Here is a 25721-nt window from a genome sequence, read left to right as displayed (position 1 = left end):
AAAGTATACATTAAGCTCAACACAGAGAAAGAAAAAAAAAAAAAAAAAAAAAAGAAAGTTCTCACAAAGCAAACTGGAGAGGCCTCTGTGGCCAGGAATGGTGGCTCTCACCTGTAATACCAGCACTCCCGCAAGCCAAGGTGGAAGGAACACTTGAGCAGAGGAGTTCACATCTAGCCTAGGCAACATGGTGCAACACAGTCACCAAAAACAAACAAACATACAAAATTAGCCAGGCATGGTGGTGTGTGCCTGTGGTCTCAGTTACCCCAGAGGTTGAGGTAGGAGGGCCACTTGAGCCTGGGAGGTTGAAGCTGCAATGAGTCAGACACTCAGTTCTAATTTAAAAAGGAATAATAAATACATGAATAAATAAATAAATAATGGCCTTTGTGGTCAATGACTACTCTTACTGTATTTAGATAAATAATGACAAAACTAGTAAGACCAGACTTACTTTGTGAATAAGAGTCAAGAGAAGTAACTGTGAGTAAGAGCCAAGAGAATTATGCTTCATTGGAAAACTACAGAACATCACATGCGATACCTTACAAGTTTTATTAGTCTACATTTCAATTCTTATTTTATTCAATATATTGCTACAACTCTCCAAACTCAAACTTCAACATTGTGTCCCCCTTTCATGATTTAGCAACACTGAAATCTAAGACTGCCCAATTGTCCGCAAACCTTGTAATCTGAAGCTGGATGACTCAGTAGCAACGTTTAAGAAAATCATCTTCATGCTATTAATACCTGATGGCAACAGCGGAGACCCTAAAAACGGCAAACCAGGGAATTCATTCAATCATCACTGCCATCCTCACTCCATCATCTAAAATATATACATTAATCTCAACACAGAGAAATGTCAGTTGGCTGCCCTCTGGATGGGGAACAGGACCTTTGATTGGAACTGATCAAGTCAGGAAGACAGCACCCTCATAAATGTTATTAATACTCTCCTATAAGCAACTCAAGAGTTCCAAGCCCCTTCTACCATGTGTAGACTTAGCAAGACGGCTGTTTAAAATCCATGAAGTGGGCCCTTAACAGAACACTATATTTGCTGATGCCATCATCTTAGGCTTCTCAGGCTCTAAGATTACAAGAAATGTTGGTTATAAACCACCAAGTCCAGGTATTTTCTCATAGCAATCCTAGTGACCATAGATCATAAAGTGTACCCTATTATTCATTTAAAAGCATAATTTTCCTAAGAAAATTAAGGAATAAGGCTTTAGCTCTTGTTAAATAAAGGCTTTTCACCATTTACTGTAACCTGCTGAAACACAGCCCCTATTCCAAGGTCGGTAAATGGTATCTTACAGGTTACGCTTCTGTTCCCCATTCCTTTAAATCATTATGACAGAATGGCTCATGGTGATAATTTAGGTTAAGAATTCCCAGAGTATCACAGACACTTTTTTTGTTTGTTTGTTTGTTTGTTTTGTTTTTGACAGGGTCTCACTTTGTCACCCAGGTGAAAATGCAGTGGAGCAAACATGCTCACTGCAGCTTTGTCCTCATGGTCACAAGCGATCCTCCCTCCTCAGTTCCAAATGAGGGGGACTGCACAGATGCCCTACCACATCCAGCAACTTTTTGTCTATTTTATAGGGACAAGATTTCTCCATGTTGCCAAGGCTTATCTCAAACTCCTGAGCTAAAGAGATATGCCCGCCTTGGACTCCAAAAATGCTGGAATTAAAGACCTGAACCATCACATCTTGAAAGACACTATTTCTTACAATGACACTGTGAAGATAGTAGAGCGTTTTATCTTTTCATTTAATCCTCACAGTCCTACGTTATAGGTGAAGGAAAACATAACTTCGTAAAATAAATAACTCACTAGAAAATCAAAGTTGGTAACTTCTCCTTTAAAATTATTTGCAGCCTTTTCCTTTAAACGTTGATGGTCCTGTCAACATTTTCTCATGAAAATGCTTCCTCCTTGCAGATTATTTTGCTAACTGAAGAATTATGGGCTATAAAACTTATGGAACTTCATCTATTCCATCCTGTAAGTTGCGTGTTCAGGAAAGTTAAATGGTTTACTTATTTGATTCCTATTCTTTACATTTTTGTCATCAGATAGTTAATTAAATCTTTAAGCCATCCCCTATCTGAAATTTTATGCCACTGTTTTATACACTTAACTCTCCAAAAAGCATATAGTTCAAAGTATTCCTATTCATATCTTCAATGGTATCTGATAGGCTTGGCATGGTGGCTCCTGCTTGTAATCCTAGCACTTTGAGAGGCAGAAGAGGGTGGACCAGGATTTTTAGCCAACATAATCAAATGCTGTCTGTACTAAAAATATAAAATTTCAGCTAGCTGTGGTGGCACACACCTTTAATGCCAGTTACTCGGGATGCTGAGAAAGGAGAATAGCTTGAACCCAGAAGGAGGCTGCAGTGAGCCAAGGTCCAGTCACTGCACCACGGCTTAGGTTATGATAAAGCTATACTCTGTCACAAAAAAAAAAAAAAAAGATAAATTCGCAACCCTCCTAGATTATTCCTATTTGTAAGAATATATTGCTAAAACATGGCTTACAACATCCATTGCCAAATATTTGAAGACAATATCAATGTGAGTACCTCCCAAAACTAAACACTCATTTTTCACTGTAAACTAGGACCATTTAGTTTCATTAAGCTATGCACCTAGAAACTTAGCCAGTTCAGTTCTGATTTCGGTGGAAAGTATGTTTTCATTACCACTGTCCCGCTTCAATCACAGAATGCTTCAAGAAGAATGGATGTTTTAAACTCTAGTTTCAACAATATCTAAGTATTATTTTTTGACCTTTACTATTCCTCCAAAGGATAAACATTTCAGCGTGAGACGGATAGTTTCTGAAGGCTTCTGAAACTTGAATTTGTAATTCGTCCACCTAGGTCCCCAAAAGACAAGAGATTACAGGTGTGAACCACCTTGCCCAGCTGAAGCTGCTAAGTTTTTAAAAAGAAACACAGCCTAATTAGGAAACTTATGCAGCCTCCAAGGTAGACTTCACATGCGCCTACTTCTGTATGTATTTATGTGCAAACCAACAAAGGCAGTTTTTTACAAACACCACAATTTACTCTACTATTGAATTAGCTTTTGAGCATGTGTACCAATAAAATCAGGCATTTTGCATTCCATGTATAGGTTTATTCTGAAAATTTTACTACACACATTACACCTAAATAGATAGCTTTCAAACAGTATTAAAAACAATGAAATTACTTTGAAAAACATTCCTTTTCAGCTCAAAAAATTCATGGAGGAAGTCAGTAAACTCTCCCCACAAAACTAACCTATTTCTAGTAGTGGTACTCAGGTAATAACACAGAAACAACATTTTAATTTTCGATAACCAAGGAAGGTTTGGTATGCAAGAACTATTATTTTAAATATCTGCTTCAGTCTCCTTTTTCAGATCGTCTTCCCCCAACACCTTTTCTAGAAGCCCTGTAACTTGAGCTCCCACATTCTTCATGAGGATCACGGCGCACCCTATCCACAGAAGGTGGATATGTTCGTTCTTTTCTGCCACTGTGCTCACGACCACTGGAATAGAAATCACCACGGCTCCTTGAGTAACTCTCCCGACTTCTGTCATATCTATCTCGTGTATTGTTATAATCATGGCGACTGCTTCCACCAAAAGTCATCCGAGGAGCTGGTGCAGGTGCTGCACCACGAGAGGTCCCTGCAGGGTTGATAAAATAATAGCACTTATGTTAAACTACATTTAAACATTTTTACTGGTATCACTAAACCACAAACCAGTTACAGTTCCATTTGGAAATATCTGCGTTGCTCTGCCTCTGTTGACAGGATATTAATTGTGACTGCAATAGTCAAAATGTTTCATTTGAAAGAAGTGTCAGAGTAGTATTTTGAAGCTTAAGAAAGTTTATTCTAAAATAAAGGTTGAGCCACATTTTCTGTAAATGAATTGAAGTTCTAACCTTCATATAGATCCATAGGCTTTATAGTGTTAACATTTCCCAATATTTAAACATGTTATGTTTTTCCTTTGTAATTTTCCCTAAAATTTTGTTACAACAATGATCTGGTCTACTAAATATAATCCTATAATTTATAAAACATACCTGGACTCTTATAATAACTCTGATATGCATCTCTGTAAGAACATCTACTTGGATGTCCTGAATCATCTCTATCACGGCCATCATGTTCACTATAAAACACACACACACACACACAAATACTTTGTTACCAGTGTCAGAATGAACAATTTAAGATATATATTAAACAAAACCAGAAAATGTTATAATACCCGTATCCTCTAGAGGAATGTTCATCACGGCGAGAACGACCATAATCACACCATGCATAGTCTTTACGTGGTGGAGAATAACACCTGGTGTCTCGAAAACTTGGATGATTTCTGCTTGCATAAGTCAAAGAAACAAATTTTAAATGATCAACTTCTAGTATCCAAAACATAACCCATTTACAACTTTAAAAAAATAAAGGGCCAGACATCTAAACAGACATTTCTCCAAGTACAATATATGCAAATACCCAAAAGTATGGGGATCTGATACTCCTAATTAGGGATTCAAAAAATGCATTTCTAAGCCAAAATGTGATACCATGCTTCCCACATACTGGAATGCCTATAAACTGTAACAAGCTAGAAATATCAAGTCTTTGAGAAGACGTAGGTAAACTGGAACCATGAAACAGTGCTTGTTGGAATGGAAAATTATGCAGCTACTATGGAGACATGTGGTGGGTTCTCAAGAAAACAAACATAATTATCATATAATCAAGCAACTCCACACATATATACCCAGAATTGAGTAAGTGTACTCAAACTAATATTTGTGCCTAGAGATACTGCAGTGGAAACAACCCAAACAAAATAATGGGTTAAAGGCTTGTGTAAGGAGTGAAGTACTATGATGTAAATAAACCTTCAGGACATCCAGCAGAAAGAAAAGAGACAGACAGAAAAAGCCATGTAGTGTTTGAGCCCATTACAAGGAAATGCCCAGAACAGGTAAGTTCACAAACAGAACACAGATTGGTGTTTCCTGGCGGCTGCAGAAAGGAAGAAAATGAAAGGGAGTGCTTAACCGGTAGTGGAGTTGTAGTTTGGAGTGATGAAAATGCTTTTCTACTAAATAGAGGTTAGCTATTGTTAACCTCTGCGTTGTTACACAACGCAGAATGTATTAAATGCCACTTACTTGTTAACCCCCAAATGTTTAATTTTGTTATGTGAATTTCATCACCACAACAAAAATCAACTATTTTTTCAATTTTCCTTTACCTATCCTTAGTTGCATAAGCATCATCTCTTGGTGACGTACTGTCGTTTCTCCAGGAGAATGGCTCTCTGCGTAAAGGACCTGCGTAGCTCTCTCTTCCACGTGACATGCGACCTTTAATTTAACATGATTACGTATTATGTAAAGTACAGAGAATTTCAAAACCTATCGTTTCTTCTCTAAAACAACTTTAAAAATTATTTCTCCCCTGACTCTCTCTCTTTCCCTGAGTTACCAGACATTCATGACACCTTCATTATAGCTTACAGCTTCAAATAATCTCTCGGCTCCTGCAAGCCCAGTTCTTCTTAAACACAGCTTAAGCCAAACATTAATTCTCAGGTTAACAGTTAGTTCATTTTTTAACTGTTAATAACTAGCTAGTTATTATTTTCCTTTTCATATGAATTACTATTTGATGACTATTCATATGATGACTATTAATGACACAGGGAAAACCTGTAAAGCCATCAAAACTTAGACTGATTTTAAAGTTTACATATGTCGTTTTATCTCAGCTACAGAAACTAATTTTACCCATCTTGTTCAGTCTGTCTCACACACACACAAGTACTGCAACTCATGAACTACTGAAAGTGAAATTTATACATAGAAGTTCTCCTTTATCTCTAAGTGGCTGACTCTATCTTAAATGAGGACAAATTAAAATATGCTACTCCAGCTTTTCTAATGATGGCTAAGATTTATTTTACATGCAATAAGAAATACCAGTAAAAAAGTCACTACATCATTGTGCCTCATTCAAAACAGAACAGGTTTTCCTTTAATATACTCTTCACGTGCTATTTCTTACAGGTCAGTCTCTCACCTATGATGTGTTCACTGGCTAATCTTTTAGTGGAAATCTGCTAGCTTATGTATTGTGAAATCAATTACTATCTAACTTCACCAACCCTCTAATACGAAATGGAAAATTGAAAATGGAAGGTTTCCATTTCCTCCACAATACAATGCACGCCTTATTAATTTGTTCTGCTTAAACTTCTTTGCTGAGAACCGTCAATTTTTTGCCTTGCTTTCTTCTGTTCCATCTGAAATCTTTTCTCTTCTCCTCCTTCTCAAAATTATTACTTCTGTTCAATCCTACTGCTCACCTCTTGTTGCTTAGTTCTAAATTCTCTCCTCAAATAATTTCAAATCCTGCACTAAGGAACTTGTGTGAAGGTGTAAACATCCCTGTACAATCTTAATGATAAATATACAGCCCCTGAATTTTACAAGTCTGCATTTCTGTGAAAAATGTTGAACTCCTTCATGTCTCCATTTCAATCCCTACTTACACTGTTAAATAGTATTAAAGCCCAGTGACTACTTTTCTGCTAAATGCTCTTGTAGTATCCTCAAAGAAACAGTAAGAATGCCTTGCAAATAAGCATTACCAAGCTCACAGAAACTGTATGGACAGGCAGAGTGGCCCATGCTTCGAGCCACTCTGGAAGGCTGAGGCAGGTGCACTGCTTGAGCCCAGGGCTTTAGTGTCAGCTATGACAATGTACTGAGATCCTGTCTCTACAAAAATAGGGAAAGAAAAATTGGACATGTGTGGTGGTGTATGCCATGAGCCACAGAAACTCAGGAGGCTGAAACAGGAGTATTGCATGAGCTCAGGAATTTAAGGCTGTAGTAAGCCATCATCTCACCATTGCAGTCTGGCCTGGTGAGAGCAAGACTCCAACCTGACAAAAAAACTGAACATGCAATTTTTAGGTTGGAACACGGGGTCAAATACAAAGGGATGTAGGATATGGAAGAATTGATTAGATTAAGAAGCCTTCCATCAAAGAATACTGCCAGGAACTTTAAGAAATATTAAAAGGAATTCTCTAGCAAACAAAGCATTAAATGGAACGTTTGCCTCTTTGTAATCATTTCTCTTTGATCTGCAGTTAGAAGGTCAGGTATTTCTTCACCATAAATCTGAAATTCGCCTAGTGAGATTCAAACTAAAATAAAAGCTATCAATCAATAAACAGGTCCATGTATGTGTCAATTCTAATATGTTCCTCAATCTGAAAGTTAAGCATTCAGGTAAATAGTTCATTTTCATTCATATAAAAACTACGGTCTGGCTCTCAGGTAGCATTTACCTTGACCTCCCATCCCACCATTGCTTCTTGCCACAGTTGAAGGAGCAGATTTTTTAGGAGGAGGACTTCCAATTCTTGAAGATGGACCTCTTTTAACTCCAAACGTTCCCCTAGAAGAACTCATGTGGAGATCAAGAGTGTATCCGCCATCACCTGTGTTTCATACAAAATCTTTTTAGTTGAGAAACATCACTGTTTCTTAAATGGGTAAATTTTAGATGTGTATAAATATTTCCTGCACATTGTAATCGTAAAATTGCACAATTCTCTAAACTAATAAACTTTAGTATTTCTATATGAAATTAGTTTAATTCAAGCAATAAAAGTCCATTTAGAAAATCCACAAAAATAATCAGGAATCATTATACACTGGTGTGAGAGAGAGAGATGTGGGATATGTGGAGAGTGAAGAGAGAGCAGAGATCTATGAGTCAAATATCTAAATATAATCTAGATCAAGAAAAACATATTAGGATATCAGTGATAAATGGCTGCTCATATCATTCGGGCATGAAGAAAGCTTCATCAAAACATATCATAAAATTAAATCAAATTCCACTCAAAGGAACTCAAATAATTACAGAATCAAAAAATGACACCTTAGAAAAATACATGGTCTCGGCCGGGCGCGGTGGCTCAAGCCTGCACTTTGGGAGGCCGAGACAGGTGGATCACAAGGTCAGGAGATCGAGACCATCCTGGCAAACACAGTGAAACCCCGTCTCTACTAAAAATACAAAAAACTAGCCGGGCGAGGTGGCGGGCGCCTGTAGTCCCAGCTACTTGGGAGGCTGAGGCAGGAGAATGGCGTTAACCCGGGAGGCGGAGCTTGCAGTGAGTGGAGATCGCGCCACTGCACTCCAGCCTGGGCGACAGAGCAAGACTCCGCCTCAAAAAAAAAAAAGAAAAGAAAAACACATGGTCTCTAAAACTTGTTAACATAATTTAGAATTCTTAAATTTTCATTATTTAATAGTAATTTTCAGCTTGGGCTATGCTCAATTATAGTACCCCTTAAGAACTGCACATTAAATAATGAAAAATATTACGATCAATCAATCGATAGATAGATAGATGGATAGATAGATAGATTCCAATTCCCTGGTGGTGTCACATGTAATAACAGGGACATTCTCATACATGGCAAAGCAAGATCAATTGGATCAAAAGACACAAAGCTCTGTCTCTTAGAGTGGATCATACACTGCAATTTCAACTTGAGCAAATACCTCTAATGAATCACACATCTAGTTGTTCAAACTCCAAATGAAATGTTAAGAGATAATACAATTTACCTAATAGGTATATTTTAACATATGGTTTGCTTTGGTTTTCTTAAGTAAAATTTGATCCCTCATTCCTATCAAGTAAATCTCCCACAAACACATTTACAGTGACTTATCCTCCAGCAAAGAAAGTTACATACTTATTTGTGAAGCAGTGTAGTGATTTTTAGACTTTTCCTGAGTCACAGACTCTCTGAAGAAATTAGAGTTCTACATTCCTTAAATGGCAGATGCCATATGGCAGGCCAATCTGCAAATTCTCCATATGAAATGAAAAATAAAATAGATTTGCATAGATGCTTGCACATGTATACACAGAAAAACAAATATAGTTAAATGAATCCTAAAATACTGAGTTACGGCCAGGCGTGGTGGCTCATACCTGTCATCCCAGCACTTTGGGATGAGGAAAGAAAAAGACCCTCTCACAATGTTTTATCCTTAGCACCTGTTCTTTAAAATATTAATAATAAAAACAATGAAGCAAAACTAGCCTGGCCAGGTTCGCCCAGCCTAAACCTAATAGTTAAAAATCAACTTATGACTGATGTTCCTGACATTACGTAAAAGAACGCAGTGAAACTCCCAGCCCTGTTTTGTTTCTCTCTGACCACGGGGGCATGCAACCCCTGTCACGTACCCCTTGCTTGCTCAAATCAATCACAACCCTTTCCTGGGAAATCTTCAGTGTTGTGAGCCCTTAAAAGGGACAGAAATTGTGCCCTCGGGGAGCTTGGATTTTGAGACGGTCGCTTGCCGATGCTCCCAGCTGAATAAAGCCCTTCCTTCTACAACTTGGTGTCTCAGAGGTCTTGCCTGCAGCCCGTCCTGCTACATTTCTTGGTTCCCTGACCAGGAAGCAAAGTAACTGATGGAAGGCCAAGGCAGCCCCTTAGGTGGCTTAGGCCCGCCCTCTGGAGCATCCCTGCGGGGTACTCTGGCCAGCCTGAGTGACACCATCCAAAGAGCACTCCCGGGTAGGCAATTGCCCCGGTGGAACGCCTGACCAGAGCAGCGCATAGCATGCCTCCGAGGAGGATCAACACAGTGGCTGAACACCGGGAAGGAACTGGCACTTGGAGTCCGGACATCTGAAACTTGGTAAGACTAGTCTTTGGAACTTGCCCCACTCCATCTGAGTGGAAGCGTGGCCTGATCACCCACGGTGTGCTTGGATTGGCACTTTTGTTCCAGCTTTGTCTTGACTTGAATTGCTGGATACTTTGGATTTGGTTTTGACTTGGGTTAAATCTCTTGGTGCTCAGATTTTGAATTTTGTGGTATTCCGATTTTGGTGTGGTATAAACGATAAAAGTGTGTGTGTGCCCTTTTTACCCATTCTTTGTTTTGTGGTGAGTGTTTGTGGTGAGAGTGTGGTATTTTGTCCTGGAGAACATGGGTCAGGCACAAAGTAAGCCCACCCCATTGGGAACTATGCTAAAAAATTTCAGAAAAGGATTTAATGGAGACTATGGAGTCACTATGACTTCAGGAAAACTTAGAACTTTGTGTAAAATAGACTGGCCAGCATTAGATGTAGGCTGGCCATCAGAAGGCAGCTTAGACAGGTCTTTAGTTTCAAAGGTATGGCACAAAGGAACAGGCAAACCTGGACACCCAGATCAATTTCCATATATAGATTCCTGGTTACAGCTAGTTTTAGATCCCCTGCAGTGGTTAAGGGGGCAGGCAGCAGCAGTACTAGTAGCAAAGGGACAGTTGGTTAAGGAAGGTTCTCGCTCCACCAGACAAGTGAAGCCGGTACCTAAACTTCTGTCTGACTCAGAGCCTGAGGACTCATGGCAAGAGATGGCACCAACAGTGCCCCCCTCCCCCTGCTTATCAAGCGGGGAGGCCCCCTTCTCCTGAGCCTGAAGCCCCCTAGACCATCCGGAGTAGACAAAAAAGGAAGTGAAGCTGCAGGAAAAACTCATCCCTTGGCAGCCTGCTTACGGCCCAAGACTGGAATCCAAATGCCCCTAAGAGAGCAGCGATATACTAGGTAGATTAGGATGAACACATAGTGGAAAGGCATGCCTTTGTGTATCACCCTTTCACCTCTGCTGACCTCTTCAACTGGAAAAATAACACTCCATCTTACACTGAAAAGCCTCAAGCTCTAACTGACTTGCTCCAAACAATTATCCAGACTCATAATCCCACTTGGGCTGATTGCCACCAGCTACTCATGTACCTCTTTAACACAGATGAAAGACGAAGGGTGCTGCAGGCAGCAGCTAACTGACTAGAGGAGCACATCCCAGTTGATTATCAAAATCCTCAGGAGTATGTAAGATTTTAGCTGCCAGGAATGGACCCTCAATGGGACCCAAATGAAGGACCAGGTATGGAGAGGCTAAAACAATACCAGGAGGCATTAACTGCAGGGTTAAGAAAAGGCGCTCAAAAGGTTACTAATGTAAATAAAGTTTCTGAAGTCATCCAAGGAAAGGAGGAAAGCCCAGCCCGGTTTATGACAGACTCTGTAAAGCTTACCGTATGTACACTCCTTTGGATCCAGATAGTCCTGAAAACCAGCGTATGATTGATATGGCTTTAGAACGGAAGATATCCAGAGAAAACTGCAAAAACAGGCTGGGCTTGCAGGAATGAATACCTCGCAGCTACTGGAAATAGCTAATCAAGTATTTGTAAATAGAGACGCAACAAGCCGCCGCCGTAAGGAGGGCGAACGCCAGGCCAGGCGAAACGCTGATTTGCTGGCTGCGGCAATTAAAGGGATCCCCCACAAAGGGCAAGAAAATGGGGGTTCCAGAAGAAATGCCCAGTCCAATCACTCACGTCTGCAACGTGACCAGTGTGCCTATCATAAAGAAATAGGACATCGGGAAAACAAATGTCCCCAACTAAGAGAAAAACAGACTGATGTAGAGCAAAAGACCTCAAACAACGATGAAGGAATTTTGTTCAATCTAGCTGAAGGGCTGCTAGACTGAAGGGGACTGGGTTCAAATGCTCCCCAAGGAGCAATAGGGGGCAAGGATATTAAGTTTTTGGTCAATACTGGAGCTGAACACTCAGTGGTAACCACCCCAGTGGCCACGTTATCTAAAAAGATCATTGATACAATTGGAGCAACATGAGTCTCCGCCAAGCAGGCTTTCTGCTACCACGGACCTGCTCAGTGGGAGGGCATAAAGTGACTCATCAGTTTCTGTATATGCGTGACTGCCCCTTGCCTTTGTCAGGAAGACTTGCTTAGCAAGCTGAAAGCCAGTATTTCCTTTACAAAACAGGGCTCTTCACAGCTGGAGTTACCAGAAACGGGAGTCACGATGGCCCGTACAGTCCCCTGGAAAGAAGAGTGGAGACTTTTCCTAACCGAGTCAGACCAGGAAATAACACTGGCTCTAGCTGAGCGATGGCCCCGAGTATGGGCGGAGGACAATCCTCTGGGGCTGGCAATCAATCAAGCCCCTGTACTCACAGAAGTTAAGCCTGGGGTCCAGCCAATCAGACAAAAGCAGTATCCAGTTCCCAGGGAAGCCCTTAAAGGAATACAGGCTCATCGTAAGCACTTAAAAGCCTTTGGAATTATAGTTCCTTGCCAGTCTCCATGGAATACCCTCCTTCTACCTGTCCCTAAACCAGGGACCAAAGACTATCGACCCATACAGGACTTACGCTTGGTAAACCAAGTTACAGTGACTCTGCACCCAACAGTTCCTAACCCATACACACTGTTAGGATTGCTGCCAGCTGAAGACAGCTGGTTTACTTGCCTGGACTTGAAAGATGCCTTCTTTAGCATCTGGCTAGCTCCTGAGAGCCAAAAAGTGTTTCCCTTTCAGTGGGGAGATCCAGGGTCAGGTGTCACCACTTAGTACACTTGGACTCGGCTTCCCCAGGGGTTCAAAAATTCCCGCACCATCTTCGGGGAAGCATTGGCTCCAGATCTCCAGAAGTTTCCTGCTGAAGACCTTAGGCTGCACCCTGCTCCAGTACATAGCTGACCTTCTGCTAGGACACTCCATGGCAGTTGGGTGTGCAAAAGGGATGGATGCCCTGCTTCAGCACCTGGAGGACTGTGGGTATAAGGTGTCCAAGAAGAAAGCTCGTATCTGCAGACAACAGGTATGCTACCTGGGATTCACTATTCAAAAAGGGGAGTGCAGCCTAGGGTCAGAAAGAAAGCAGGTCATCTGCAGCCTACCGGAACCTAAAACCAGGAGGCAAGTAAGAGAATTTTTAGGGGTTGTGGGGTTTTACAGATTATGGATCCCAAATTTGCAGTGTTAGCTAAAATACTGCATGGAGTTACAAAGGGGTGGGGGGGCGACACTGAGCCCTTTGAATGGGGGACTCTACAACAGCAAGCCTTTCATAAGTTAAAAGAAAAACTTATGTCGGCCCTAGCCTTAGGACTACCAGATTTGACAAAACCTTTCACGCTCTATGTGTCAGAAAGAGAAAAATGGCAGTGGGAGTTTTAACTCAAACTGTGGGGCCCTGGCCAAGACCAATGGCCTACCTCTCAAAACAACTAGATGGAGTTTCTAAAGGCTGGGCTCTGTGTCTAAGAGCCTTGGCAGCAACGTCCCTGTTAGCACAAGAAGCGGATAAACTAACCCTTGGACAGAACTTAAATATAAAAGCCCCCCTTGTGGTGGCAACCTTAATGAATACCAGAGGACACCATTGGCTAACAAATGCCAGATTAACTAAGTACCAAGGCTTGTTATGTGAAAACTCCCACATAACCATTGAAGTCTGTAACACTTTAAATCCTGCCACCTTGCTCCCGATGTCTGCCAGCCCTGTTGAACATAACTGTGTAGAGGTGTTGGACTCTGTCTATTCTAGCCAACCAGATCTTCGAGACCGGCCGTGGGCATCTGTAGACTGGGAATTATATGTAGACGGGAACAGCTTCATCCACTTGCAAGGAGAAAGGTGTGCAGGATATGCAGTACTAACTTTGGATGACGTTGTTGAAGCTAAGCCATTGCCTCAGGGCACTTTGGCCCAAAAAGCAGAACTCATTGCTCTTACTCGGGCTCTGGAACTCAGTGAAGGTAAGACAGTAAATATCTATACTGACTCTCGATATGCCTTCCTAACCCTTCAAGTACATGGAGCATTATATAAAGAAAAAGGCCTGTTAAATTATGGGGGAAAAGACATAAAATATCAACAAGAAATTCTACAATTATTGGAAGCAGTGTGGAAACCACAAAGGGTGGCAGTCATGCATTGCAGGCGACACCAGTGGGTTTCAACCTCGGTGAGCCAAGGAAACTCCCGAGCAGACACAGAGGCACGAAAAGCAGCATCTACTTCTTACCGGGCATCAGTCACAGCCCCACTACTCCCTCAAATGCTTGATCTGGTGCCAACTTATTCTAAAGAGGAAAAAGACTTTCTTCAAACAGAGGGAGGAAAACAATAAAGGAAGGATGGATAAAGTTGCCAGATGGAAGAATAGCTGTGCCATAGCTGTTAGGAGCTGCAGTCGTGCTGGCTGTACATGAAACTACCCATCTAGGCCAAGAATCCCTCAAAAAGCTGTTAGGCCGGTATTTCTACATCTCACACTTGCCAGCTCTTGTTAAAACAGTAGCTCAGCGATGCGTTACCTGTCGACAGCACAATGCAAAACAAGGCCCCTCTGTACCTCCTGGCATACAAGCCTATGGAGCAGCTCCTTTTGAAGATCTTCAGGTAGACTTCACAGAGATGCCTAAATGCAGAGGTAACAAGTATTTACTGGTTCTAGTGTGTACTTACTTTGGGTGGGTGGAGGTTTATCCAACATGAACTGAAAAAGCTCGTGAAGTAACCCTTGTGCTTCTTCGAGATCTCATCCCTAGGTTTGGACTGCCCCTACGAATTGGCTCAGATAATGGGCCGGCATTTGTGGCTGACTTGGCACAGAAGACGGCAAAGATATTAGGAATCACTTGGAAGTTACACGCCGCTTATCGACCTCAGAGTTGCAGAAAGGTGGAGCAAATGAATCAAACTATCAAAAATAGTCTAGGGAAAGTATGTCAGGAGACAGGATTAAAATGGATACAAGCCCTTTCTATAGTATTGTTTAAAATTAGGTGTACCCCTCTAAGAAACAGGATACTCCCCTTATGAAATTCTGTATCATAGGCCTCCTCCTATACTGCGAGGACTTTCGGGTACTCCCCAAGAGTTAGGTGAGATTGAATTACAGCGGCAGCTACAGGCTTCGGGGAAAATTGCCTAGACTATCTCAACTTGGGTAAATGAGAGGTGCCCAGTCAGCTTATTTTCCCCAGTTCACCCTTTTTCTCCAGATGACTGTGTGTGGATCAAGGACTGGAACGTGGCTCCATGGCAGCCACAATGGAAGGGACCCCAGACTGTTGTCCCGACCACTCCCACAGCTGTAAAGGTGGAAGGAATCCCAGCCTGGGTTCACCACAGTCATGTGAAGCCTGCAGCAGCTGAGACCTGGGAGGTCAAACCAAACCTGGACAATCACTGCAAAGTGACCCTGAGGAAAACGACAAGCCCTGCTCCAGTCACTCCCAGAAGCTGACTGGTCTGCGCATGGCCGAAGCATGAGGAAAATTGTCGTGGGACTTAATTTTCCTTATAACATGGACCCCTCTCAACCTCCCATGATCACAGTCTTTGAAATAAGACTAAGGACTGCTCCTTTCCTAAAAGACACAAGTAAAATAATAGCTCAAACAGAAGAAAGGGGAGTCCCCAAAAATGTAACCTTAAAATTTGATGCCTGTGCCGCTATTAATAGTAAGCTGCACAAGATAGGATGCGGTTCTCTAGATTGGGTAAAAAGTTATACAGCAGGAAATAAGGATATCTGTCAAGAATCATATTCACGTGACATGTGTCAGTACTGGTTTTGTGTCATTTGGGCTACCTGGAAAGAAGAGAGAAAAGATCCTGTTTGGCTTCTCCAAAAAGGAAAAGGCAGCCCCTCCTGGATGAGTGGGGGCTGCAATCCTTTAGAAGTGATCATCACAAACCCCTCAGACCCAGAATGGAATCAGGGAAAATATGTAACATTAGGCATCGATGGGAAAGGACTAGATCCTAGTGTAAGCCTCCTAACAAAAGGAGATATTCAAAGATGCTCCCCAGAACCAGTATTTCAGACTTTCTATGATGAACTAAATGTGCCAGTACCTGAGATTCCAGGAAAAACTAAAAATTTGTTTTTGCAAGTAGCTGAGCATGTAGCCCAGTCTCTAAAAGCCAATTCATGTTATGTTTGTGGAGGAACTGTAACAGGAGATCACTGGCCATGGGAAGCCCGAGAATTAGTTCCTACAGACCCAGTTCCTGATGAGTTCCCAGCCCAAAAGAACCACCATAACAATTTTTGGGTTCTAAAAACCTCAATTATTAGACAGTATTGCATAGCTAGAGAAGGAAAGGGATTCACTCATCCTGTAGGGCGGCTGACTTGTCTTGGGCAAAAGCTGTATAATGGTACCACAAAGACAGTTACATGGTGGAGTTCCAATTACACAGAAAGAAATCCATTCAGTAAACTTCCAAAGTTGCAGACTGTTTGGGCCCACCCAGAATTCCATCAAGACTGGACAGCCCCCACCGGGTTATACTGGATATGTGGACACAGAGCTTATGCTAAGCTGCCTGATCAGTGGACAGGTAGCTGTGTAACTGGTAGCATTAAGCCATCTTTCTTCTTACTGCCCATAAAAACAGGTGAACTCCTGGGCTTCCCAGTTTATGCTTCCCGCAAAAAACGGAGCATAGCCATAGGTAACTGGAAAGATGATGAATGGCCCCCAGAAAGAATCATACAATACTATGGACCCGCCACATGGGCTCAAGATGGCTCATGGGGATATCGGACCCCCATCTACATGCTCAACTGAATCATACGGTTACAAGCTGTTTTAGATATTACTAATAAAACCGGTCAAACCTTGACTGTTCTTGCCCAGCAAGAAACTCTAATGAGAAATGCTATCTATCAAAATAGACTAGCTCTTGACTACTTGCTAGCAGCTGAAGGAGGCATTTGTGGAAAATTCAACCTTACTAATATTTGTCTACACACAGATGATCAGGGGCAGGTAGCTGAAGATATAGTTACACAACTGGCACATGTACCCATGCAAGTGTGGCACGGATTTAATCTGGGAGCCATTTTGGAAATTGGTTTCCAGCAATAGGATGATTTAAAACTCTTATAATAGGAATAATAATAATAATAGGAACCTGCTTACTGCTCCCTTGTCTGATACCTGTACTTCCCCAAATGATAAAAAGCTTTGTCGCTACTTTAGTTCACCAAAATGCTTCAGCACAAGCATACTATATAAATCACTATCGATCTATTACACAGGAAAACATAAATAATGAGGGTGAGAGCTCCCACTAATAAAATGAGTGAAAGTGTCGAAGGGGGGAAATGAGGAAAGAAAAAGACCCTCTCACAATGTTTTATCCTCAGCACCTGTTCTTTAAAAAATTAATAATAAAAACAATGAAGCAAAACTAAAGACAGGCAGACTGGCCAGGTTTGTCCGGCCTAAACCTAATAGTTAAAAATCAACTTATGACTGATGTTCCAGACATTATGTAAAAGAACACAGTGAAACTCCTAGCCCTGTTTTGTTTCTCTCTGACCACCGGGGCATGCAACCCCTGTCACGTAACCCTTGCTTGCTCAAATCAATCACAACCCTGTCCTGGGAAATCTTTAGTGTTGTGAGCCCTTAAAAAGGACAGAAATTGTGCACTCGGGGAGCTTTGATTTTGAGACGGTAGCTTGCCAGTGCTCCCAGCTGAATAAAGCCCTTCCTTCTACAACTTGGTATCTCACAGGTTATGCCTGTGGCCTGCCCTGCTACAGGGAGGCTGAGGTGGGAGGATCACGAGGTCAGGAGATCGAGACCATCCTGGCTAACACGGTGAAACCCCATCTCTACTAAAAATACAAAAAGATTAGCCGGGTGTGGTGGCGGGCGCCTGTAGTCCCAGCTACTCGGGAAGATGAGGCAAGAGAATGGCATGAACCCAGGAGGCGGAGCTTGAGGTGAGCCAAGATCAACCCACTGCACTCCAGCCTGGGCAACAGAGCCAGACTCTGCCTCAAAAAAAAAAAAAAAAAAAAAAAAAAAAAAAAACAACAACAACAAAAGAAACACTGATTTACAAATATTACATCTAAACACGGTTTTCAAATAGCATTCAAAATTATAAAATTACTTTGAAAAAATTCCTTTTATTCAGAATATCTCAAAAAATTCATGGAAGAAGTCAGTATCTACCTCTCCTTATAAGGTATAAGAAACAAACCTATTTCTTATAGTGGTACAACATTTTAATTTTCCATATGCAAGCAAGAATTGATAGGCAAGAATTATTATTTTAAATATCTACTTCCATCTCCTCCTTCAGATCGGCCTTCCCTAACACCACTTACATAAGCCCTGTAACTTGAGCTACAATGTGCTTCACAAGGAGGATGGTGCACCGTTCCCTTCTTCCACCATGCTCACCACCACTGGAACAGAAATCACCATGGCTCCCTGAGTAACTCTCAGACTTCTGCCATGTCTATCTTGTATACTGTTATAACGTGGTACCTCCTTCCACCTATGTCATCTGAGGCCCTCGCTCACGTGGTGCACCACGGGAGGTCCCTGCGGTGACGATGAAATAACAGAGAGTATATTGACCTATTTCAACATTTCTACTGATACTACTAAAGCATGAATCAGTTAAAGTACTATTAGGAAATATCTGCTTTCCTCTGCCTTGGTTGTCAGGATATTCATTAGGCCTGCAATAGTCAAAAGGTTTTATTTAAAAGAAGTGTCAGAATAGGATTTTTTCTTTTTTCTTTCTTTCTTTTTTTTTTTTGAGACAGAGTCTTGCTTTGTTCCCCAGGCTGGAGTGCAGTGGCATGATCTCTGCTCACTGCAAGCTCTGCCTCCTGGGTTCATGCCATTCTACTGCCTCAGTCTCTCAAGTAGCTGAGACTACAGGCACCCGCTACCACGCCTGGCTAATTGGCTAATTTTTTGTATTTTTAGTAGAGATGGGGTTTCACTGTGTTAGCCAGGATGGTCACGATATCCTGACCTCGTGATCCACCTGCCTTGGCTTCCCAAAGTGCTGCTGAGATTACAGGTGTGAGTCACCGCGCACGCCCAAGAGTAGGATTTTGAAGTTCGAGAAAGACTTAAACTTAGATTCCTGAGTCACAGACTCTTTTGAATAATTAACGTTCTACATTGCTTAAGGGGAAAATGCTTTATGGCAGGCCACTATGCAAATTATCCCTATCAAAATATTTGCATCCATGTGTCTACGTGTATACACAGAAAAATAAATGTTGTGAAAGCAATCCTAAAATACTGAGTTTCTAATGTCCTTTTGGAAGGTTTTCAAGATTTCACTATATTTTGACAATGCAGTATCTATGAACTACGAGGCCCCAAAGTAAGAAACTCTAAAGTATTATGAATGTGCATGAGTTCTGCAGAAAACCTGGCAAGTACAGACAATCAGCATTCATAAACTCAAGTCAGTTAGAAATTTACGTTATTTCCAAGCAAAGTAATTAAGATTTTAAAACAAATTTTAGATATTAGTTCAATCTTTCTTATAATACGTCTTTAGTACTTACAAATGATTTTGCTTATTAAAAAGAATTTACTTTTCCTAGGAAGTAAATAAAATTGAGAAATTTCTACACCTTTCAACACTGTCTTTCAGTCCTATGGTTCCATCTTTATGTTTTAAAACATTACCCAAGTGTCTTCCACGTGAATGATGCCGCCCTCTTGTTCCTCCACTACTATTTCTTATAGATTTCAGACTTCCCAAAGGGCTTCTGTGTCTTGAAGGAGGTGATATCCTCCGCGTACCACCACTTTGAAAGGATGGTTTGTTGGCTTGTTCTACTTTTATCGCTTTTCCATATAAAAACTGAAAGAATAAAGTACACGATCAATAAAATTGTCACATTTAAACTAAACACATTTTACAAACATTTTACATCAACTATATTTCAGTTCTACATGTTTTCACTGAACACAAACATTTTTCTTTTCTTTTTATTTTTTCCTGAAATTATCACGTCCTTCACAATTTGCTGAGCACATGCCTTCAATGAAGGGATAAACACAAATTCTGCTATTCAAATTCCTTGAAAGGCCTCCACTATTAAAAAATAACACCTCAAAAAAATTAACCCATCACACATTCAGACAATGTAGCACATCTGTTCTTTACAATACATAATTTACTTCATTTTTGCATCCACTTCACTTATTTAAAAGCTTCAGCATTTCAAGTGCATATAAAATAATGTGTCATTTTAAAAAGTAATGTTAGTTATTCAAAGACATTAGTTACTCATTTTGAACTTTCTTATTTATTGTGCTCACACTTGCCTACAATGTCCCAGTATGATTTACAATTCTATATTTACTCTACTTCTGTTTCCTTAAATGTGACCTAGGGTTGGTCTCCTTCATGTTTTCTGCCATACTAATTTCTTATTTGGCATTAGACATGTCCCTATAAAACAACTCTTAGTAGAGTACTGCATGTTATTTTCAGAAATGCTTAAATGTCCTAATTAAATTCACAATAACTTTCTTCAGTTTTATCTTTTCTATCGGCCAAAGTAATGTTTGAAAACAGCTCAGCTAAGAACTCTATTTAAAAATTACATGGCTTTTGTTATTTGAGGGAAGATCTTAAACACCTTAAATACCTTCCCTTAGTCACACAGCCAGTTGGTCCTACCTTGAGACTTCGTTTGCTATTTCTGGGCAAAAATATTTTCCCCAGATTTGCACATGGCTGCTTGCTTCCCAGTATTCTTAGGTCAGCCAAAATTTCTCAAACTCTTCATTCCTCCTGAAAACTCTAAGTACCTCCTTATTTCTGTTCTTAATAGTTATGTGCATATAACATTTACATTTATTTTTATACAATATGTGAGATGAAGGGGTTTAGAAATCACATCTATAAAAATTACCTCTTCTTCTGCTTAAAAACTAGTGGCAACAATTATCATAGATTACTATACATAAGTCAAAATTATCTCCAGTTTGAAGTACAAACATGGAAACTGGATCACCATAGAGTAATTCATATAATGTTTATTTCTATATGCTTTCAAACACACTTGCATCTATAAGGCAGAAAAAAGAGGATGCCTAAGGCATTTCGGGGTTCTGCTATCTTCAAAAGTTTAGTAATACTAAAAGGACCTAGTGATACTGCTAATTGAAAAACAGAGTTAAAACATTACTCACTAGGGATCCTTACCTTTCCATTCATATCTTTGGCAGCATTCTTAGCATCTGCAGGGTTCTCAAAAGTAATAAATGCAAAGCCTCTACACTTGTTTTTTCGATCTTTCTTCCAAACAACTAAAATATATGAAAACATTTTACATTTATATAACTCATCATAGTACTAAACATCTTAAGATTTACATGAAATAAAAAAAAATTGCATTTCACATCATCACTATGATTCTTAATACTAAGTCACCCGTATAGTCCGCCTATTATATTTCATTTTGCTCCCTAGCAGCACAAATAATTTACTTTTGCTCGTTTTCCTTCTGAAGTAGTAGGTGACCCTTTCCACAAACCCTTCAGCTGTTGCCATGAGAATTATCCGAATATCAAACAGAAACTTCAAAACAACAGTTAAAAAACAAAACAAAAAATCACTTTTAAGAATTTAAGGAAATATTTTGAGTATATGTTTACTGTGGTAAAAAATAAATATAAAATATACAGAAATATATGTTGGCATTAAGAGTTACCTTCCGACAAGGGACCATGTTTCCCAAATACTGCTTTAAGCGTCTTTTCATTGGCTTCTCTGCTTAGCCCACCAATGAAAAGCTTGCCAGGCTGATTCACTTCCATCATTTAGCTGTAAAGGGTAAAAAATTATCTACAGTCAGATAACAAGAAGGAAGCCCAAAAGATAAAATTTTATTACATACTATGTTGAAACCTCAAGTGAAATACCCTTACAGAGGCTGACATCTTCTTAGTATTTCTTACTTGAAATATGAAAAAGGTATAACACACAGAGCCAAAGAAGCACCAACTTCATGGACAAATGCTGCATTTTACTATAAACCTCACAAAAATTCGTTTATAAAACTTAGATAACAAAAGCTATTGTGATTTTCTACAGTTGCAATACTCAGGAAGCCCGCATTTAAATACTTTAATTTGAAAACTATACATTTAGGAGGTACAATGTGATTTTGTTTGTGTGTTTGTTTCCTTTTCTTTTTTTCCCAGAGACTTCAATTTCCTTTAGCCAAAGTGTACTTCCATTAATAGCATTAAATAAATATTGACTTCTTTCATTGTTCCTGAGAGGAGGACTGAAGCGTCCTCCAGCCAGCCTCAAGTGATCGTGCCACATCTCAGCTTCCCAAGTAGCTGGGAGTACAGGCCCTTGCGACCTTAGCTGGGCGTGTGTGTCTGTGTGTGTGTGTGTGTGTGTGTGTGTGTGAATAGACACAGGTTTCCCCATGTTGCAAAAGCTGGTCTCAAACTCTTGGGCTCAAGTGATCTGCCGGCATGAGGCTATGAAACTGATGGGATTTCAATGGTGAAACACCACGCCAAGACTGGTATTTGGATAAATGATTAAATTCACCTAATTAAAGTACTTGCTTTCTTGGGGGAGAATATTTTAAATATTTTACAAACGTTTAGTGATTCGAAATATACAAGGGATTAGGGACCCCCAAACCCTGGTCTCCAGCGGGTACCTGTCTCTGGCCTGTTAGCAATCCGGATGCACAAAAGGTGGTGAACCACTCCCACTGCCTGAGTCCCGCCACCTGTGGGATCAGAAGAGGCACCGCATTCTCACAGGAACGCTACTGTGAACTGCGCATGCGACAAATCTACGTGGCAATCTCCTTACGAAAACCTAATGTCTGAGAACAACCTAAGGTGGAACAGCTTCATCTGGAAACCATCCCACCTATCCTCCCGCTGCCACGCCCTGTCCCCCTCACAGATCGCCTGCCCAGTCCCCGCCCCGTCACACTGCTCTGACCCAAAGCCCCGCCACACCCCGTACCCACTGGGGCCCTGACGCGCACCATCCACCCCGACGAGTCCAACTCGCAGCCTTCTCACCCTACCCACCCCTTGTCTGGCGAAAAACCACCTTCCACTAAACCCGTCCTTGGTGCCAAAATGGCAACAGATTAAAGGAGCTCATTATATTACACAGGCTGGTCGCCATCTCCTGACTACAAGCCACCCTCCCACCTTGACTTCCCAAAATGCCAGGATTACTAGAGTACATTGGCGTGCCAGGTTAATAAAATAACGTAAGTGCGATTATTTCGTTTCCGTTTTAGGCTATCTATCGCCATTTATCTGGATTACACTCACTCACTCGGGTTAAAGTATTCACCATACCAGAGATACAGGAAACACTACCAATACTGTCTTACAAGAAGAGAGACATTTCAAGGCTTTACAGACACAAATTTGAACTGTGATTATTCATGGCCCCAGACTTCTACATACACTAAAGTAACGCAATTTACGTCCAAAGTTGATGATTCCTGCCAGACAAATCAGAAATTTGACATGTGCTGACTAAAAGGACAAGTTTTTAATCACAGTGGTTAAGTATATTGCCTGTATATTTAAATTATGACCACATTCACAAAGAAAAACCGCTATAATAAAAAGTGAACATGAAAACAACGGCGCCCTAGCTCGCTGTCCCACAAGTTACCCACTGGTCAGACAAGGCCGACAGTAAAGGGAAGAATCCTCAAGAAACAGACAATGAATTCATAAAAATGAGTTTCTTAATAACACTAGAGATTTCTTTCCCTACTTTCTCCTCCTATAATTCAACACCGACACACTGAAAACCCATCCGCTTTTACAGACAACACCCAAAAACCTCGCTGTCTTTGTATGCTTGCCAACAGACCAACCTGAGCAAAGAAACAAAATATGAAGACGCTTTTGAGTAGGACAAACAGCCTCTGGGTTGCCGGACCCTCACGGCACAAGCACCTGGCTTCGCGACGACGGTTGACCGACTGCGGCGCAGGACGCCACATCCGGACTTTACGCCAAGGGCGCCGGAAGTGCCGGAACAGGCGTCACTCTCTGCGGCTGATCAGTGCGTGGGCGGTGGGCGTCTTCCGGGGTCTCCCACATCCGGGAGCCCTGCAGTTCCACTCCCCCGGGGAGAGACTCTTGCGAGAAGCCGTCGGAGCTTCTACCAGGCGGCACCGGCAGTGTGCACTTTGAAATTGGGTGTTTGGAAGTCCTGCACCCTAACTGGCATGCTGACTGTTGTAAGCCATTGACCCACAGTGAACACATGAAACATCTCTTCCGTTGGCTGACCAGGCAGATATTACTGAGAATTGCCGATCTGGTGTGTAGAGAGAGGGACCAGCACCAGGTGCTTGGGCGGCTTAGGCACAGTGGGGTCGGGCGGGAGCGTGGGAGCAAAGTCGCCTTCTATTACGGAAGTACAGGAATTCCCCTGCTCTTGAGGACAAAACCCTTGCAGGAACTCCCGCAGGTCTAGCAAATACAGGCTCCCAGTATCATGCTTTCTCCCTGAGGATGCTGTTCTCTCAGGAGCATTCCAAAGGACCTCTCCTACAGTGCCCTGGGTACACTGGAGGCCAGCAGCCAGGGATGCCCATCGATGGCCTTTGTGGACGCTGTGGTGTGCTGCCTTACTGACCCAGAGGCTCCCTCAAGCCCAGTTGCGGCCGCGATGTCTGCTGGCAAGGGCTCTGCAAGACCAGGACTTCTGCCTGTGGCCCCTAGAATCCTGTACGCCGGTGACCCTGCAGCGGCCCAAGGCCCGCGGCGGGTAAGGCGGGCTGCGGGCCGGGTGGGGCTTCCCAGGATCACTGTGTTCACGTAGGTGTGGCAAAGGATGGTCAGCAGGAGACGCCCGCGGGCCTCCAGGGGAGCAGCCCCCAGAGGCCAGGTGTTGTGGAGGTGTGGGGAGGAAGGAGTAGGCCATGGACTGTGGGAGCTCTGGAGGAGGGCCCCTGTGGTCAGCCTTGAGGCAGGAGAGCGCGGCAGTGGTGCAGAGGGAGGAGGTGGCCTTGAGGGAGGATGCGGTGCAGGTTGTGGACAACATAATGGCGGTGGTCCAGGTGGAGGCCAGGGAGGAGGCTGACACCAAGTGGCAGTAGATGGATCAGAGGGCACAGACTGGCCCTAGCTCTGGCCCCAGCCAGCAAAGGACTCTCTGGACATTCTTCTCTTGGAGCTGGGCTACATAAACACCCCAGACCCCAGGGCATCCCCAGTTTCTGGGCCAGATCCTAAACCTTGCAGCTGCCTTTTGGGGATGGCTGGCAACTGGGGCTGGGTGTTAGGCTTCCCAAGGGAAGATGGGGTGGGGCCAGGCCAGAGCCGCCCAGGGTCAGCCAGAAGATAGGGGGTGGAAAACAGGAGGGACACCAAGGTCAGGCTCCTGTACAGAGGAGGGCAGCTTGCTTGCGGGTGCCATGAGAGCACATGGTAGGGAAGGGGTAGCCCAGATCATCACTAACAATGGAGAATAACAGCGCCAAGGACCCTTCACACACAGCAGACTGCTGAAGGGCGCTTTTCTCTTGGAAAATCCCTGGAGGAAGGGGAGTCTACATGGCCATGCCAGCCATGAAACCATCCCCGCTCCCCATGCCTGTTTCCAGCAGGCTCATGCCAGAAACCCAACATGCACACCCAGAAGTCAGCCCGGATCACACAGCATGAAGAAGTCCTGCTTAGCTACATGATGGAATTTCACGTCAGGGTATGGAGATTGTGTCTGGGGAAGAGGTGGGGTTTCCGCATCAGATTGATGTCACCCTGGTACCACAAGGTGTCTCAGTGGGAGAGCTGAGAAGAATAGCATGCTTCACCCAGCTAGCAGACCACCTCCGCCCATCTAGATGAAATGGTCCCTTGAGTCCCTTCCCTTTCTCCTTCTTAGCCAGGCAGGTGTCGGAACTCAGCCGTCCCGGGTCCCTGCAG

General features: G+C 42.3%; 1 protein-coding gene and 1 pseudogene across 1 annotated transcript in view; one reads left to right on the top strand and one right to left on the bottom strand.

Annotated features, from left to right (window-relative positions):
• LOC104656850 (RNA-binding motif protein, X chromosome-like) overlaps nucleotides 1–21599 on the bottom strand; it is a 28983-nt gene extending 7384 nt beyond the window's left edge. Inside the window, exons 1-8 of the mRNA XM_030926258.1 lie at nucleotides 21491–21599; nucleotides 20983–21086; nucleotides 19452–19629; nucleotides 7412–7564; nucleotides 5306–5417; nucleotides 4304–4414; nucleotides 4116–4204; nucleotides 3513–3709 (exon numbers count right to left, since the gene is read on the bottom strand). Of these exons, the coding sequence (XP_030782118.1) occupies nucleotides 3513–3709; nucleotides 4116–4204; nucleotides 4304–4414; nucleotides 5306–5417; nucleotides 7412–7564; nucleotides 19452–19629; nucleotides 20983–21086; nucleotides 21491–21599 (1053 nt within the window). The remainder of the gene's footprint in view (nucleotides 1–3512; nucleotides 3710–4115; nucleotides 4205–4303; nucleotides 4415–5305; nucleotides 5418–7411; nucleotides 7565–19451; nucleotides 19630–20982; nucleotides 21087–21490) is intronic.
• Nucleotides 1–25721, top strand: part of LOC104656848 — a 180008-nt pseudogene that overhangs the window by 68973 nt on the left and 85314 nt on the right.

This window comes from Rhinopithecus roxellana, chromosome 22, assembly GCF_007565055.1.
Source record: "Rhinopithecus roxellana isolate Shanxi Qingling chromosome 22, ASM756505v1, whole genome shotgun sequence".
Lineage (NCBI taxonomy): Eukaryota > Metazoa > Chordata > Mammalia > Primates > Cercopithecidae > Rhinopithecus > Rhinopithecus roxellana.
The sequence above is the reverse complement of the archived record's forward strand: the minus strand, read 5'-3'. Positions and strand labels throughout refer to the sequence as shown.